General features: G+C 49.2%; 1 protein-coding gene across 1 annotated transcript; it reads left to right on the forward strand.

Annotated features, from left to right (window-relative positions):
* The first annotated feature begins 8,271 nt into the window (after window positions 1-8,271).
* Window positions 8,272-10,541, forward strand: LOC137304261 (relaxin-3-like). The gene is made up of 2 exons (XM_067972811.1): window positions 8,272-8,510; window positions 9,941-10,541. The coding sequence occupies exons 1-2, from the start codon at window positions 8,336-8,338 to the stop codon at window positions 10,213-10,215; spliced, it is 450 nt and encodes a 149-aa protein (XP_067828912.1). The 5' UTR covers window positions 8,272-8,335; the 3' UTR covers window positions 10,216-10,541.
* Window positions 10,542-18,226: the final 7,685 nt, after the last annotated feature.

Below are 18,226 nucleotides of genomic sequence, written 5' to 3' on the forward strand. Positions count from 1 at the left end.
CAACATTCCTGGTTACAGGGTTTTCAGACGAGATAGAGAGGGGGATAAAAAAGGAGGGGGAGGTGGCAATATTGGTTAAAGGAACAATTACGGCTGGGAGGAGGGATGATATATTAGAAGGATCATCAAGTGAGGCCATATGGGTTGAGCTAAAGAACAAAAAAGGGGCAGTCACACTGCTGGCAGTGTTCTATAGACCCCCAAACAGTCAGAGGGAGATAGAAGAGCAATTATGTAGGCAAATTTCTGAGAAGTGCAAAAACAATAGGGCAGTAATAGTTGGGGATTTCAACTACCCTAATATTAACTGGGATACAATCAGTGTAAAAGGTATAGAGGGCACAGAATTCTTAAAATACATTCAGGAGAATTTTTATACCAGTACATAGCAAGCTCAACAAGAGGGCGGGCAGTTCTGGACTTAGTTTTAGGGAATGAAGCTGGGCAGGTGGAAGGAGTATCAGTGGGAGAGCATTTTGGTGGTAGTGATCATAATTCAGTTAGATTTAGAGTAGTTATGGAAAAGGGCAAAGATAGAACAGGAGTAAAAGGCAATGACCATCTCCAACAAGAGAGAGTCTAACCACCTCTCCTTGACATTCACGGCATTACCATCGCCGAATCCCCCACCATCAACATCCTGGGGGTCACCATTGACCAGAAACTCAACTGGACCAGCCATATAAATACTGTGGCTACAAGAGCAGGTCAGAGGCTGGGTATTCTGTGGCGAGTGACTCACCTCCTGACTCTCCAAAGCCTTTCCACCATCTACAAGGCAGAAGTCAGGAGTGTGATGGAATACTCTCCACTTGCCTGGATGAGTGCAGCTCCAACAACACTCAAGAAGCTCGACACCATCCAAGACAAAGCAGCTCGCTTAATTGGCACCCCATCCACCACCCTAAACATTCACTCCCTTCACCACCGGCGCACAGTGGCTGCAGTGTGCACCATCCACAGGATGCACTGCAGCAACTCGTCAAGGCTTCTTCGACAGCACCTCCCAAACCCGCGACCTCTACCACCTAGAAGGACAAGAGCAGCAGGCACATGGGAACAACACCACCTGCACGTTCCCCTCCAAGTCACACACCATCCCGACTTGGAAATATATCGCTGTTCCTTCATCGTCGCTGGGTCAAAATCCTGGAACTCCCTTCCTAACAGCACTGTGGGAGAACCTTCACCACACGGACTGCAGCGGTTCAAGAAGGCGGCTCACCACCACCTTCTCAAGGGCAATTAGGGATGGGCAATAGACGCCGGCCTCGCCAGCGACGCCCACATCCCATGAACGAATAAAAAAAAAGTTCTCAATTGGGGAAAGGCCAATTTTACTAAGCTGAGAAGTGATTTAGCAAAAGTGGACTGGAAACAGCTACTTCAAGGTAAATCAGTGTCAGAGCAGTGGGAGGCATGAAAGGGGAAGATTCAAGGGGTTCAGAGTAAACATGTTCCCACAAAGAAAAAGGGTGGGACTCCCAAATCTAGAGCCCCCTGGATATCAAGAAGCATACAGGGTAAGATAAGGCAAAAAAGGGAAGCTTATGTCAGATACCGAGAGTTCAATATTGCAGAAAGCCTAGAGGAGTATAAAAAGTGCACGGGTGAAATTAAAAAGGAAATTAGGAAAGAAAAGAGAGGGCATGAAAAAATACTGGCAAGTAAAGTCAAGAAAAATCCAAAGATATTTTATAAATACATAAAGAGCAAGAGGATAACTAAAGAAAAAGGAGGGCCTATTAGAGACCAAATGGTAAACTATGTGTGGAGGTGGATGATGTGGGTCTGGTTCTTAATGAATATTTTGCATCTGTCTTCACAAAAGAGGGGGACGATGCAGAGATTGTAGTTAAGGAGGAGGAGTGTGAAATATTGGATGGGATAAACATAGTGAGAGAGGAAGTATTAAAGGGTTTAGCATTTTTGAAAGTAGATAAATCGCCAGGCCCGGATGAAATGTATAGGGTGTTAAGAGAAGCCAGGGAGGAAATAGCGGAGGCTCTGACCATCATTTTCCAATCCTCTCTGGCTACAGGTGTGGTGCCGGAGGACTGGTGTCATGAACAGGTGCAGAAAATAATCAATAAGGCTAATGGAATGCTGGCCTTTATATCTAGAGGACTGGAGTACAAGGGGGCAGAAGTTATGCTGCAGCTATACAAAACCCTGGTTAGACAGCACCTGGAGTACTGTGAGCAGTTCTGGGCACCGCACCTTCGGAAGGACATATTGGCCTTGGAGGGAGTGCAGCGTAGGTTTACTAGAATGATACCTGGACTTCAAGGATTAAGTTACGAGGAGAGATTACACAAATTGGGGTTGTATTCTCTAGAGTTTTGAAGGTTAAGGGGTGATCTGATCGAAGTTTATAAGATATTAAGGGGAACGGATACGGTGGATAGAGAGAAACTATTTCCGCTGGTTGGGGATTCTAGGAGTAGGGGGCACAGTCTAAAAATTAGAGCCAGACCTTTCAGGAGTGAGATTAGAAAACATTTCTACACACAAAGGGTGGTAGAAGTTTGGAACTCTCTTCCGCAAACGGCAATTGATACTAGCTCAATTGCTAAATTTAAATCTGAGATAGATAGCTTTTTGGCAACCAAAGGTATTAAGGGATATGGGCCATAGATCACAGATCAGCCATGATGTTAACAAATGGCGGAGCAGGCACGAGGGGCTGAATGGCCTACTCCTGTTCCTATTTTCCTATGTTCCTATGACTGGAGGACTGCTAACCGTTGTACTGTTGTTTAAAAAGGGAGAAAAGGATAGACTGAGTAATTACAGGCCAGTCTAACCTCGGTGGTGGGCGAATTATTGGAATCAATTCTGAGGAACATCATAAATCATTATTTAGAAAGGCACAGGTTAATCAAGGACAGTCAGCATGGATTTGGGAAGGTCGTGTCTGACTAACTTGATTGAATTTTTTGAGGAGGTGACAAGGAGGGTCGATGAGGGTAGCACGTTTGATGTAGTCTACATGGATTTTAGCAAGGCTTATGACAAGGTCCCACACGACAGACTGGTCAGAGAAGTAAAGCCCATGGGATCCAAGGGAAAGTGGCAAGTTGGATCCAAAATTGGCTCAGTGGCAGGAAGCAAAGGGTAATGGTTGACGGGTGCTTTTGTGACTGGAAGGCTGTTTCCAATGGGGTTCCGCAGGGCTCAGTACTGGGTCCCTTGCTTTTTGTGGTTATTTATTAATAATTTAGACCTAAATGTAGGGGCATGATTAAGAAGTTTGCAGATGATACAAAAATTGGCTGTGTGGTTGATAGTGAGGAGGAAAGCTGTAGACTGCAGGAAGATATCAATGGACTGCTCAGGTGGGCAGAAAAGTGGCACATAGAATTCAATCCAGAGAAGTGTGAGGTAATGCATTTGGGGAGGGCAAACAAGGCAAGGGAGTACACAATAAATGAGAGGTGTAGAGGAACAGAGGGACCTTGGAGTGCATGTCCACAGATCCCTGAAAGTAGCAGGACAGGTCGATAAGGTGGTTGAAAAGGCATACGGGATACTTTCCTTTATTAGCCGAGGCATAGAATATAAGAGTGGGGAGGTTATGCTTGAACTGTATAAAACACTGGTTAGGCCTCAGCTTGAGCACTGTGTACAGTTCTGGTCACCACATTATGGGAAAGATGTGATTGCACTAGATAGAGTACAGAGCAAATTTACAAGGATTTTTTTTTTATTCGTTTATGGGATGTCGGCGTCACTGGCAAGGCCAGCATTTATTGCCCATCCCGAATTGCCCTTGAGAAGGTGGTGGTGAGCCGCCTTCTTGAACCGCTGCAGTCCGTGTGGTGAAGGTTCTCCCACAGTGCTGTTAGGAAGGGAGTTCCAGGATTTTGACCCAGTGACGATGAAGGAACAGCGATATATTTCCAAGTCAGGATGGTGTGTGACTTGGAGGGGAACGTGCAGGTGGTGTTGTTCCCATGTGCCTGCTGCCCTTGTCCTTCTAGGTGGTAGAGGTCGCAGGTTTGGGAGGTGCTGTCAAAGGAGCCTTGGCGAGTTGCTGCAGTGCATCCTGTAGACGGTACACACTGCAGCCACTGTGCGCTGATGGTGGAGGGAATGAATAGAGTGCCAATCAAGCAGGCTGCTTTGTCCTGGTTGGTGTCAAGCTTCTTGAGTGTTGTTGGAGATGCACTCATCCAGGCAAGTGGAGAGTATTCCATCACACTCCTGACTTGTGCCTTCTAAGATGGTGGAAAGACTTTATGGAGTCAGGAGGTGAGTCACTCACCGCAGAATACCCAGCCTCTGACCTGCTCTTGTAGCCACAGTATTTATATGGCTGGTCCAGTTAAGTTTCTTTTTTTTATTGGTTCATGGGATGTGGGCGTCACTGGCGAGGCCGGCATTTATTGCCCATCCCTAATTGCCCTTGAGAAGGTGGTGATGAGCCGCCTTCTTGAACCGCTGCAGTCCGTGTGGTGAAGGTTCTCCCACAGTGCTGTTAGGCCTAGCGGTCTGATGCCGGGTGGTCCGTCCGGTTTTATTCTTATTATGACTTTTATTTTTTAAGCGAGATTTTACAACTCAGTGGCTTGCTAGGCCATTTCAGAGGGTAATTAAGAATGAACCACATTGCTGTGGGTCTGGAGTCACATATAGGCCAGACCAGGTAAGGACGGCAGGTTTCCTTCCCTGAAGGACATTAGTGAACCAGATGGGTTTTTACGACAATCCGGTAGTTTCATGGCCACCATAAAATATTAATTCCAGATTTTATTTAATTAATTGAATTTAATTAATTGAATTTAAATTCCCCAGCTGCCGTGGCGGGATTTCAATTTATGACTCCAGATTATTAGTCCAGGCCTCTGGATTACTAGTCCAGTAACATAACCACTATGCTACCGTACCGATTCTGGTCAATGGTGACCCCCAGGATGTTGATGGTGGGGGATTTGGTGATGATAATGCAGTGAATGTCAAGGGGAGGTGGTTAGACTCTCTCTTTTGGAGATGGTCATTGCCTGGCACTTGTCTGGCATGAATGTTACTTGCCACTTATCAGCCCAAGCCTGGATGTTGTCCAGGTCTTGCTGCATGCGGGCTCAGACTGCTTCATTATCTGAGGGGTTGCGAATGGAACTGAACACTGTTCAATTATCAGCAAACATCCCCATTCCTGACCTTATGATGGAGGGAAGGTCATTGATGAAGCAGCTGAAGATGGCTGGGCCTAGGACACTGCCCTGAGGAACTCCTGCAGCAAAGTCCTGTGGCTGAGATGATTGGCCTCCAACAACCACCTTAAACTGCACAATCCTTTCTTGGACAGCTGAGGAATGATTTTTCTAATTGCTTCAGTCAAAGTTGATGAGTCTGTGAACTCAACTCCTCTCGTTTGACAAGTCCAGGGGGTAACTCCCCCTCTCGACAGGGTGCAATTGTGGTGTAAATGGTCGATTTTAGGGGCACAGTTTTGTCTCTCATTGGTCGTCATTGTCCATATGCAGCGCAGTGGGGCCTGAGCTCACCGTAACGTTCTGTTACAACCAGTTCTAGAGGAGTTGAGGGACTATTTTCGAGCAGTGGTCTCTGGCCTATCTCATTTATGCCCCAAATTCTGATCCCTACCTGAAACTTCACCTCTCTTACTCCAAAACAAATTGGAATTTCAGTCCTTAAATTCTAACCTGACTCCAGAAAGCACAGAGTTTGAGGAGGGCTGATTCTACGCTGGGCCCTGCAACTCTGACTCTGGCTCAATTCGCTGTTGGGGAGATGAAGTAGGGAGAAGGCTCATGTCGAGCATAAACTCCAGCACAGACCAGTTGGGCCGAATAGCCTGTGTCTGTGCTGTAAATTCTACGTAACTCTATGAATATGTGATCAGTGTCTGTCTGGAAATGTTTGAGTTGCCAGATGATGTAATTGCTGGTATTGTCCCTGGTTATCAGGCTGCCCCACACGGCCAGACTGGTATTTACACACAGAAAGACAGCTTTTGTCACAAGCAGTTTCTCAAATCAACTTTCAGCCTGTGGCCACAGAGTCTGTGACTGGAATAGATTCATTAATGATATGAGGTGACTCGAGGCACACACACTAACTTACATTGCCCCAAAAATATATTGTTTCACTCATGGTCTCTCTCTGTCTCCCTCTCTCCTTCTCTCTCTCTCTCTCTGTCCTCCCTCTCTCTGTCTCCCTCTCTCCTTCTCTCTCTCTCTCTGTCCTCCCTCTCTCTGTCCTCCCTCTCTCCTTCTCTCTCTCTCTATCATCTCTATCCCCTTTTTCTCTCCTTTTCTCTATGCCTCTTTCTCTATCCCTCTCTATCCCCTTGTCTATATCTCTGTTTCTAGCTCCTACTCTCTGCCCCACTTGTCCTTTCTCTCTCTCTGCAATCATCTCTCCCTCTTCCTCTCTCTCTGTTTCTATCTCTTACTATCCCTCTATCTTTGTTTCCCTGTCTCTTGTGCTCTGTCCCACTCTATTTCTGTCTATTTTTCTCCATGTCCCTCTCTACCCCTCTCTCTCCATCTTTCTCTCTATCCTTCTCTATCTTTTTCTTTATCCCTCTCTACTCGCTCTATCCCTCTCTATCCCTCCCTCTCTATCCCTCGCTCTCTATCCCTCTCTCTACTCACTCTATCCCTCTATCCTTCTCTCTCTATCTTTCTCTCTATCCCGCGCTCTCTATCTTTCTCTCTATCCCTCTCTCTACTCGCTCTATCCCTCTATCCTTCTCTCTCTATCTTTCTCTCTATCCCTCTCTCTACTCGCTCTATCCCTCTCTCCATCCCTCTCTATCTTTCTCTCTATTCTTCTCTCTCCATCCCTCTCTATCTTTCTTTCTATCCCTCTCCCCCCACCACCTCCCCACTAGCAGAAATTTGCCCCGCCCGCTAGCTTCAGTTTCAGGACACAATCTAACGCATTTCAGATATTTTATTCCCAAATCCTGCTGCTTCCCACTGGATTGGATCCACTTTTCCAATCAAATGCCTCATGGGAGTCAGTATTCTGCCCATGGGTGCATGGTGTCTGTCCCCACATCACTGGATCTCAGGATTACATGGCCCCAAATCAGACTCTGCTGGAAACCTCTCAACCGTTGAAGATCCCGTCACCGCTCCTGGTCTGGGATCACACACGAAGACTGAGCCCTTGGTGAGGTCCCAGGGCCAGGGTATCAAACTTCATCACAGCACTGCACCCACCCACCCATCGCCCATACAGCCCCCACCCATCACCCCACACCCCCACCCAGCCATTGCCCACACCCCCCACCCCACCGCCCCCCCACCCCTCGCCCACTCACCCCCCCCACCCACCCTCACACTCCCCAACCCACCCACCCATCACCATGGATCCCCCACCCCCATTCCCCAGCAGTTGCTGGCAGTCTTTGACCAACCTCCAGTGTCCAGGAGGGTCTCGTGGGAGGGGAGGGGGGGATTGTTGGGCAGGGTAGTCTGTGCTTTTCCTCGTGGGGCTCGGGGGAACTCCTGCTCCTCCTGCACCCAGTAAAACAATGATCACTCACTCAGAGACTCTCCGTGCAGGGGAAGCTACGCCATTTCCCTACTCAGACCCTGGTTAAATTTCCTCTAAGGGCCCAGATCAGCGGTCATTCCTGAGGCTCCCGCGAGGCCTACAGATTCCTGATCTACCTCCAAAACCAGTGGGCGGGAAATGGAGCCGCTCGAATTGAAGCCCTCGTCCCCTCCGTTCCTGCCCCTGCTGGTCATTGTGTGTGTGAATAGGATCGAGGCTCAGCTCCATGGTGGAATAGCACTGCTGACGCTCACTGACTAGGTTCACACGTGAAGACTGGTCCTTCAGGCTCGGGTTATGCAACTGACCCCCAACAAGACTCGGAGAGAGGGGGAGAGAGAAATTAGACAGAGGTTTTAAACAAAGATTGGTGATGGAATGTGTGACGTGAGTTTTGGACAAACATTTGACAAATAATAAAAGCTCATCCCCGGGCTTTCTATTTTTAAGGCCTTTTGCTTTGTGCGTGTTTGATGAAAATGATTTTTAATACCTTGTTTGATAAGTTACAATGGAGGCGTGCGTTTAGTTTGAAACACACAATGTGTTGGACTCCTCCTCACTGCCCGAGACCTTTACACAAGTCCTGATGCTGCTCATTAACCGATCAGTCTCCTGTCGTGTGTTGTGACGGCTCTGTAATTACATCTGTTTATCAGATGTGAACAAGGGTTTAAATAGAGCGAGATCGGAGCATGAGGAGGGCAGACAGCATTTCAGCACACGACTGGCAACACTCGCTCTCCTCGCTCTGCCTCCTCGTACCCTCAGTTTCGCAGCATAACGAAGCAGAGCCCAGGGGATGCAGAAGGTGTGGATAACCCTGGCTGTCTGGCTGCTCATCTCAGCGTTTCAGCTGGAGGCTGAGGCTGGGAATCCCACTCTCGGGGTGAAACTCTGCGGGAGAGAGTTTATCCGGGCAGTCATTTTCACCTGCGGAGGCTCCAGGTGGAAAAGGACCGGGAAAAATCTGCCAGGTAAGAAATACCGGGAGAGAGTTTCATCAGTTACACCCGGGTGTGCTGGGAGGAAAATCCAGCGGCCGGATTACCCACCGGTAACAGATCCTAGTGGATCACCCACCGGTAACAGATCCCAGCGGATTACCCACTGGTAACAGATCCCAGCAGATTACCCACTGGTAACAGATCCCAGCAGATCACCTGCCGGTAACAGATCCCAGCAGATTACCCACTGGTAACAGATCCCAGCAGATTACTCACCGGTAAGAGATCCAGCGGATTACCCATCTGTAACAGATTCCAGTGGATTACCCGCCAGTAATAGATCCCAGCAGATTACCCACCAGTAATAGATCCCAGCAGATCACCTGCCTGTTGGGAAGATGCAGGCAGTGGGTCCTGTAGGCCTCAGATCCTCCTGCCGGATTCTCCTCTCTGTGCCCTGACCAGGCATTGCTGATTGGCTCAGTGGGAAGGGGAGAATCTACCCCAGCGTGTGAGATGAATAGAGAGTAGAGTGCTGTGTGTGGGGGTAGCTCCCCGTCCCCATCAGATAGACAGAGCAGAAAGGTTCCAGAGTGGATCCCCGCTCTGTGCTGTCAGCTGTTCTCAGAGAGGGCTTCAATTGGCCTCAGTTCCCCTGGCTAGAGAGGGGGAGAAAATCAGCCAGGATTCCCCATAGTTCTGTCGTGTTGGACTGACACACTCGTTCCTGTCCCTGTGATTGTGAGTTCTGCTGTGTTGGTCTGACACACTCGTTCCTGTCCCTGTGATTGTGAGTTCTGCTGTGTTGGTCTGACACACTCGTTCCTCTCCCTGCGATCGTGAGTTCTGTCATGTTGGACTGATGTGGTTAAGTTGAATCAGGGATCTAAGCTGCCAGCTGCGAGTCTGTCTCTGCACGTTGCACGTTTCCTGTGCTGGCTTTTGTGGTCTAGGGTAATGGGGGGCTGAAATGTGAGGTGAGGTCGCTGCCGCTTTCTGAGAGAGGATGTTATGAAATGAGGTTACAGCAGCAGCACCGGGTTTTATAAATAACCGAACCAGAACAGAGGGATTATCAGGTGCAGTTCATCAGCTTTCAATTACAATTAATTCACTGAGACCATAAAAACTGTCAGAAAAGCAATCGACTGAGGAGATTATCTGAATGAAATTATTGTTAACTGAGCTCACCTGGAACAGGTGCTGTACAATCCCCCTCAGTGCCCCTGGGCTAGGAAGGGGTAAAATCAGCCAGGGGTCCCATTCCCGACCTTTATCCAGTGACTCAGTACGTGTGTGAGTGTGGATGTTGAAAACAGAGTAAAGCTCGGTTGTGAGGCCCCCCTCCCCCACACTGGGCTCTCACATGAAGAACAGGCCCAGTTAAGCTGATTATTTTGGAGAATATTTAATGATGAATTTCCAGGTGTGTTAAGGGTTGTGTTCTGTTTCTCCTCCAGACGTCCCTGAGCCCTTTGCCCACTTGGAGCAGACCACAGCAGATGAGAAGCTTGAAGGATGGAGCCTTGCTGGTGATGTCACCAACTACGAGCCTGAGAGCTGGAGAGAGCTGGTGGGATTTGGGGGCGAGGGTCGGAGCAAGAGGAGCATCTCGGGTGACGTGCTGGAGGCTTTGAGAAGCACCGAGAGGAAGGGGAAGGATGTGGTGGTCGGTCTGTCCAATGCCTGTTGTAAGTGGGGCTGCACCAAGACTGAGATCAGCTCACTCTGCTAGTGTCCCCGCTGCACCATCGAACCCCCCCACCCTTTCAAAACGCACCAGGACCCTGACTCCTGATTCAATCCGTGCAAACACCTCTCGTGCAAACATCCCACTCCTAACCTCTAGATTCCACTCGGATACACAGCATAAATATCTCTGTGCGGCAGGACAAGGGTTAAAACTGAAGACAAACAATTGGTGGAGAGATGCAAGTTTGAGAGCTAGACGTTGTTAGTTTAAGTATTTGGTGTTTGCCCGAGTTTGCTTTGCTGTCAGACCTTGGTTCTGTTGGTGCAATGTTTCACCTCACCACCACCATCCTGCTCATATCATATTTGTACGGTTTGATTTCAATAAAAAAATTATTCTGTCACCACAGAGTCGGAGTGGTGATTGTCAATGTTAAGGCAGCAGAATTTGATACATTTCCCTCTGTTCTGAGAAAGTTGTTATTAACAGTGTCACCGTCTCCTGGTGTAACAGTCTCAGAGTTACTGACACTCACTGGGGTACAGTCCCACAGACACTGACTCTCACTGGGGTACAGTCTCACAGATACTGACTCTCACTGGGGTACAGTCCCACAGATACTGACACTCACTGGGGTACAGTCCCACAGACACTGACTCTCACTGGGGTACAGTCCCACAGATACTGACACTCACTGGGGTACAGTTCCACAGGCATTGACTTTCACTGGGGTACAGTCCCACAGACACTGACTCTCACTGGGGTACAGTCCCACACACACTGACTCTTACTGGGGTACAGTCCCACACACTGACTCTCACTGGGGTACAGTTCCACAGACACTGACTCTCACTGGGGTACAGTTCCACAGATACTGACTCTCACTGGGGTACAGTTCCACAGCCATTGACTTTTACTGGGTTACAGTCCCACAGACACTGACTCTCACTGGGGTACAGTCCCACAGACACTGACTCTCACTGGGGTACAGTCCCACACACACTGACTCTCACTGGGGTACAGTCCCACAGACACTGACTCTCACTGGGGTACAGTCCCACAGACACTGACTCTCACTGGGGTACAGTCCCACAGACACTGACTCTCACTGGGGTACAGCACTTCTTCAAGTCTAACTGTCTATCCATCTCTAATAGGCTATCTATCAGACTGTATCCAATCCCTTCATCATTTTAAGACCCATGTGAAGGTCCGCGAACCAAAGTGCAGGAAAAGAGTAGGCGAGAGAACGAGGTAATCAGGGACCAGTAATTTGGAATTTTGAAGCCTGCAGTCGGTGGAATTTCACAGGTTTTCGGTCCTGAGAAAGAGTGAGTTTGAGATGGAGACGGTGAGGGAGTGACAATCTCAGCACTGGGGGGTGGTGGGATGTGGGACAGGGGACCTGCAGCTTACAAACAAGACAAGAAATGAACTGACCGCTCAAAGCTGATGCACAACTGACCAGAGACCAAAGAAATCAGAGGGAAGCAGGGTGGAAATGGTGAGTGATGTAAGTGCCCTGCTGCCGTCAGTCTCCTGGGTCTCTTGGATACGACTTGGATATGAATGTAAAAGGTATGATCAGTAAGTTCGCTGATGATACAAAAATTGGTAGGGTGGCAAATAAAACCGGACGGACCACCCGGCATCGGACCACTAGGCACCGGACACGACAACGGCAAAACACCAAGCCCAGTCGACCCTGCAAGGTCCTCCTTACTAACATCTGGGGACTTGTGCCAAAATTGGGAGAGCTGTCCCACAGACTAGTCAAGCAACAGCCTGACATAGCCATACTCACAGAATCATATCTTTCGGCCAACGTCCCAGACTCTTCCATCACCATCCCTGGGTATGTCCTGTCCCACCGGCAGGACAGACCCACCAGAGGTGGCGGTACAGTGATGTACAGTCAGGAGGGAGTGGCCCTGGGAGTCCTCAACATTGACTCTGGACCCCATGAAATCTCATGGCATCAGGTCAAACATGGGCAAGGAAACCTCCTGCTGATTACCACCTACCGTCCTCCCTCAGCTGATGAATCAGTCCTCCTCCATGTTGAGCACCACTTGGAGGAAGCACTGAGGGTAGCAAGGGCACAAAATGTACTCTGGGTGGGGGACTTCAATGTCCATCACCAAGAGTGGCTCGGTAGCACCACGACTGACCGAGCTGGCCGAGTCCTGAAGGACATAGCTGCTAGACTGGGCCTGCGGCAGGTGGTGAGCGAACCAACACGAGGGAAAAACTTACTTGACCTCGTCCTCACCAATCTACCTGTCGCAAATGCATCTGTCCATGACAGTATTGGTAGGAGTGACCACCGCACAGTCCTCGTGGAGATGAAGTCCCGTCTTCGCACTGAGGACACCATCCAACGTGTTGTGTGGCACTACCACCGTGCTAAATGGGATAGATTCAGAACAGATCTAGCAGCTCAAAACTGGGCATCCATGAGGCGCTGTGGGCCATCAGCAGCAGCAGAATTGTATTCCAGCACAATCTCTAACCTCATGGCCCGGCATATTCCTCACTCTACCATTACCAACAAGCCAGGGGATCAACCCTGGTTCAATGAGGAGTGTAGAAGAGCATGCCAGGAGCAGCACCAGGCGTACCTAAAAATGAGATGCCAACCTGGTGAAGCTACAACTCAGGACTACATGCATGCTAAACAGCGGAAGCAACATGCTATAGACAGAGCTAAGCGATTCCACAACCAACGGATCAGATCAAAGCTCTGCAGTCCTGCCACATCCAGTCGTGAATGGTGGTGGACAATTAAACAACTAACGGGAGGAGGAGGCTCTGCAAACATCCCCATTCTCAATGATGGCGGAGTCCAGCACGTGAGTGCAAAAGACAAGGCTGAAGCGTTTGCAACCATCTTCAGCCAGAAGTGCCGAGTGGATGATCCATCTCAGCCTCCTCCCGATATCCCCACCATCACGGAAGCCAGTCTTCGGCCAATTCGATTCACTCCACGTGATATCAAGAAACGGCTGAGTGCACTGGATACAGCAAAGGCTATGGGCCCCGACAACATCCCAGCTGTAGTGCTGAAGACTTGTGCTCCAGAACTAGCTGCGCCTCGAGCCAAGCTGTTCCAGTACAGCTACAACGCTGGCATCTACCCGACAATGTGGAAAATTGCCCAGGTATGTCCTGTCCACAAAAAGCAGGACAAATCCAATCCGGCCAATTACCGCCCCATCAGTCTACTCTCAATCATCAGCAAAGTGATGGAAGGTGTCGTCAAGCGGCACTTACTCACCAATAACCTGCTCACCGATGCTCAGTTTGGGTTCCGCCAGGACCACTCGGCTCCAGACCTCATTGCAGCCTTGGTCCAAACATGGACAAAAGAGCTGAATTCCAGAGGTGAGGTGAGAGTGACTGCCCTTGACATCAAGGCAGCATTTGACCGAGTGTGGCACCAAGGAGCCCTAGTAAAATTGAAGTCAATGGGAATCAGGGGGAAAACTCTCCAGTGGCTGGAGTCATACCTAGCACAAAGGAAGATGGTAGTGGTTGTTGGAGGCCAATCATCTCAGCCCCAGGGCATTGCTGCAGGAGTTCCTCAGGGCAGTGTCCTAGGCCCAACCATCTTCAGCTGCTTCATCAATGACCTTCCCTCCATCATAAGGTCAGAAATGGGGATGTTCGCTGATGACTGCACAGTGTTCAGTTCCATTCGCAACCCCTCAGATAATGAAGCAGTCCGAGCCTGCATGCAGCAAGACCTGGACAACATCCAGGCTTGGGCTCATAAGTGGCAAGTAACATTCGCGCCAGATAAGTGCCAGGCAATGACCATCTCCAACAAGAGAGAGTCTAACCACCTCCCCTTGACATTCAACGGCATTACCATCGCCGAATCCCCCACCATCAACATCCTGGGGGTCACCATTGACCAGAAACTTAACTGGACCAGCCATATAAATACTGTGGCTACGAGAGCAGGTCAGAGGCTGGGTATTCTGTGGCGAGTGACTCACCTCCTGACTCCCCAAAGCCTTTCCACTATCTACAAGGCACAAGTCAGGAGTGTGATGGAATACTCTCCACTTGCCTGGATGAGTGCAGCTCCAACAACACTCAAGAACCTTGACACCATCCAAGATAAAGCAGCCCGCTTGATTGGCACCCCATCCACCACCCTAAACATTCACTCCCTTCACCACCGGCGCACTGTGGCTGCAGTGTGCACCATCCACAGGATGCACTGCAGCAACTCGCCAAGGCTTCTTCGACAGCACCTCCCAAACCCGCGACCTCTACCACCTAGAAGGACAAGAGCAGCAGGCGCATGGGAACAACACCACCTGCACGTTCCCCTCCAAGTCACACACCATCCCGACTTGGAAATATATCGCCGTTCCTTCATTGTCGCTGGGTCAAAATCCTGGAACTCCCTTCCTAACAGCACTGTGGGAGAACCATCACCACACGGACTGCAGCGGTTCAAGAAGGCGGCTCACCACCACCTTCTCGAGGGCAATTAGGGATGGGCAATAAATGCCGGCCTTGCCAGCGACGCCCACATCCCGTGAACGAATAAAAAATTAAAAAAAAAATAGCGAGGAGGATAGCCTCAGTCTGCAGGACGATATAGATGGGATGGTCAGATGGGCGGAACAGTGGCAAATGGAATTTAACCCGGAAAAGTGCGAGGTGATGCACTTTGGAGGGACTAACAAGGCAAGGGAATACACAATGAATGGGAGGACCCTAGGCAAGACAGAGGGTCAGATGGATCTTGGTGTGCAAGTTCACAGATCCCTGAAGGCGGCGGAACAGGTAGATAAGGTGGTAAAGAAGGCATATGGGATACTTGCCTTTATTAGCCGAGGCTTAGAATATAAGAGCAAGGAGGTTATGATGGAGCTGTATAAAACACTGGTTAGGCCACAGCTGGAGTACTGTGTGCAGTTCTGGTCGCCACACTACAGGAAGGATGTGATCGCTTTGGAGAGGGTGCAGAGGAGATTCACCAGGATGTTATCAGGGCTGGAGCACTTCAGCTATGAAGTGAGACTGGGAAGATTGGGTTTGTTTTCCTTGGAGCAGAGGAGGCTGAGGGGGGACATGATTGAGGTGTACAAAATTATGAGGGGCACAGATAGGATGGATACTAAGGAGCTTTTTCCCTTCGTTGAGGGTTCTATAACAAGGGGGCATAGATTCAAGGTAAAAGGCGGGAGGTTTAGAGGGGATTTGAGAAAGAACTTTTTCACCCAGAGGGTGGTTGGAGTCTGGAACTCACTGCCTGAAAGGGTTGTGGAGGCAGGAACCCTCACAACATTCAAGAAGCATTTGGATGAGCACTTGAAATGCCACAGCATACAAGGCTACGGACCAAATGCTGGAATATGGGATTAGATTAGACAGGGCTTGATGGCCGGCGCGGACACGATGGGCCGAAGGGCCTCTATCTGTGCTGTATAACTCTATGACTCCTGGGGATTCGTCGTCATTTTCCACAATATCCATCTGAGCTGCTCCTGGACTTGTTTTTCCTTCGGGCCTCTCCTGAAGGTGCTAACTCCTGCAGGGGTAGGATTCACAGGCAGCAGTCACCCTCCTGTCCCTAACCCCAGTGAACAGTCTTTACACGCCAACCTGGATAGCGAATGACAACAGTTTATGCCACGAGGAGGGCCTCACAGCTGAGCCCAAACCTGTCGTCACTCAGTACCACAGGAGGGGTCATCGTATAATGACCAGGACTGGGACCCCTGGCTGATCTCCCCCCGCTCAAGCCCAGTGCCCAGTGCCATGTATTGTAGGAGGGCCGGGCACTGGGCATGAACGAATTGTACCGTCTGCACCCTGAGGGTTGTGGGTGTAGGAGGAGAGCTCACCGTCCTGTGTGACTGAAAGGGGTCATTTTTAAAAATTAATTCTCGGGACGTGAGTGGGAAAAGAAGCTGCGCCACAGAGTCTGAGCACTCCCTTTTGCTTCTTGTTCTGATCTCCTCAAATGTGACTCACCTCCTCAATCCAGTCTGTGCCACCGGCAAGGTGGGGGGTGGGGGTTGTTGAGGAGAGGATGTAGGCATCAGTTTCTGCTGATTAGTTCCTGTTGCTTGTGGTTCATCAGCTCTTGTGTTTCTTGGAAACCTTTTCTTTTTGGTTTTGTGAGGTGTCACTGCGAAACCGATAGCTTCTTCCCGTTTAGCTCTGAGTATTACTGTCTGTTTCTCTCACGTAACCCACTTCCACTCCCCACAATTCCACCCTCTCCACAGCACAGACTCTGCCCAAGGGACAGTTTGCATCGGTGACAGACGACCCATCTCAATGTACGAATCTAGCCCGGGCTCAGTGAATAGCAATCGTGCCTCTGAGACAGAAGATCGTGGGTTTGAGTCCCACTCCAGAGACCTGAGCACAAAATTTAGGCTGACGCTCTAATGTAGAACCGAGGGAGTGCTGCACTGTCGGAGGTGCAATCTTTCAGATGAGTCTCTCAGGTGGACATAAAAGATCCCATGGCACTATTTCAAAGAAGAGCAGGGGAGTTCTCCCTAGGGTCCTGGCCAATATTTATCCCTCAACCAACATCACTAAAACAGATTATCTGGTCATTATCACATTGCTGTTTGTGGGATCTTGCTGTGTGCAAATTGGCTGCTGTGTTTCCCACATTACAACAATGACTACACTTCCAAAGTAAAGCACTTTGGGATGTCCTGCGATCGTGAAAGGCACCAGATATATGCAAGTCTTTCTTTTAGACAGTGAATGTCAACAGGCTGTTTGATCATGGGGTGCGTCACACCTGCTCGATCCTATCCTCACCTGAACCCACAAACTTTCCAGCGGGAGTCAGTGACCAGGAACAGGAACCCTGGCTGATTGCCCCCTCCCTATCCCAGGGGCGCTGAGGAGAATTGTTGCCTCTAAAAGGGTAGTCAAAGGAAGGGTGGGGCCGATTAGGGACAAAAAAGATCTTCTTGTGGAGGCAGAGGGTGTGGCTGAGGCACTAAATGAATACTTTGCATTGGTCTTCACGAGAGAAGAGGATGCTGCCATTGTAGCAGTAAAGGAGGAGGTAGCAATATTGGATAGGATAAAAATAGATTAAGAGGAGGTACTTAAAAGATTGGCAGCACTCAAAGTAGAAAAGTCACCCGGTCCGGATGGGATGCATCCTAGGTTGCTGAGGGAAGTAAGGGTGGAAATTGCGGAGGCTCTGGCCACAATCTTCCAATCCTCCTTGGATATGGGGACGGTGCCGGAGGAGTGGAGGATTGTAAATGTTACACCCCTGTTCAAAAAAGGGGAGAGGGATAAACCCGGCAATGACAGGCCAGTCAGTCTAACGTCAGTGGTGGGGAAACTTTTAGAGACAATAAACTGGGACAAAATAAATTAGCACTTGGAAAAATCTGGGCTAATAAATGAAAGTCAGCACAGATTTGTTAAAGGAAAATCGTGTTTGACTAATTTGATTGAGTTTGTTGATGAAGTAACGGAGAGGGTTGATGAGGGTAGTGCGGTTGATGTGTGTATGGACTTTCAAAAGGCATTTGATAAAGAATCACATAATAGACTTGTTAGCAAAATTAAAGCCCATTGGATTAAAGGGACAGTGGCAGCGTGGATACAAAATTGGCTTGGGGACAGAAAGCAGAGAGTAGTGGGGAACGGTTGTTTTTCAAACTGGAGGGAAGTATACAGTGGTGTCCCCCAGGGGTCAGTATTGGGACCACTGCTTTTGATATATACTAATGACCTAGACTTGGGTATAGAGGGTGTAATTTCAAAGTTTGCAGATGACACAAAACTTAGAAAATGTAGTAAACAATGTGGAGGATAGTAACGGACTTCAGGAGGACAGAGACAGACTGGTGAAATGGGCAGACACGTGGCAGATGGAATTTAACGCAAAGAAGTGTTAAGTGATGGAATTTGGTAGGAAGAATGAGGAGAGGCAAAATAAACTAAATGGTACAATTTTAAAGGGGGTGCAGGAACAGAGAGACCTGAGGGTGCAAATTCACAAATCTTTGAAGGTTGCAGGACAAGTTGAGACGGTTGTTAA

This window comes from Heptranchias perlo, chromosome 37 (assembly GCF_035084215.1).
Source record: "Heptranchias perlo isolate sHepPer1 chromosome 37, sHepPer1.hap1, whole genome shotgun sequence".
In the NCBI taxonomy this organism is placed as follows: Eukaryota; Metazoa; Chordata; class Chondrichthyes; order Hexanchiformes; family Hexanchidae; genus Heptranchias; species Heptranchias perlo.

Coding starts and splice junctions, on each gene's coding strand:
- LOC137304261 (XM_067972811.1), top strand. CDS start 8,336: ATGCAGAAGGTGTGGATAACCCTGGCTGTCTGGCTGCTCATCTCAGCG. Junction 8,511..9,940: donor GACCGGGAAAAATCTGCCAG/GTAAGAAATACC, acceptor TTTCTCCTCCAG/ACGTCCCTGAGCCCTTTGCC.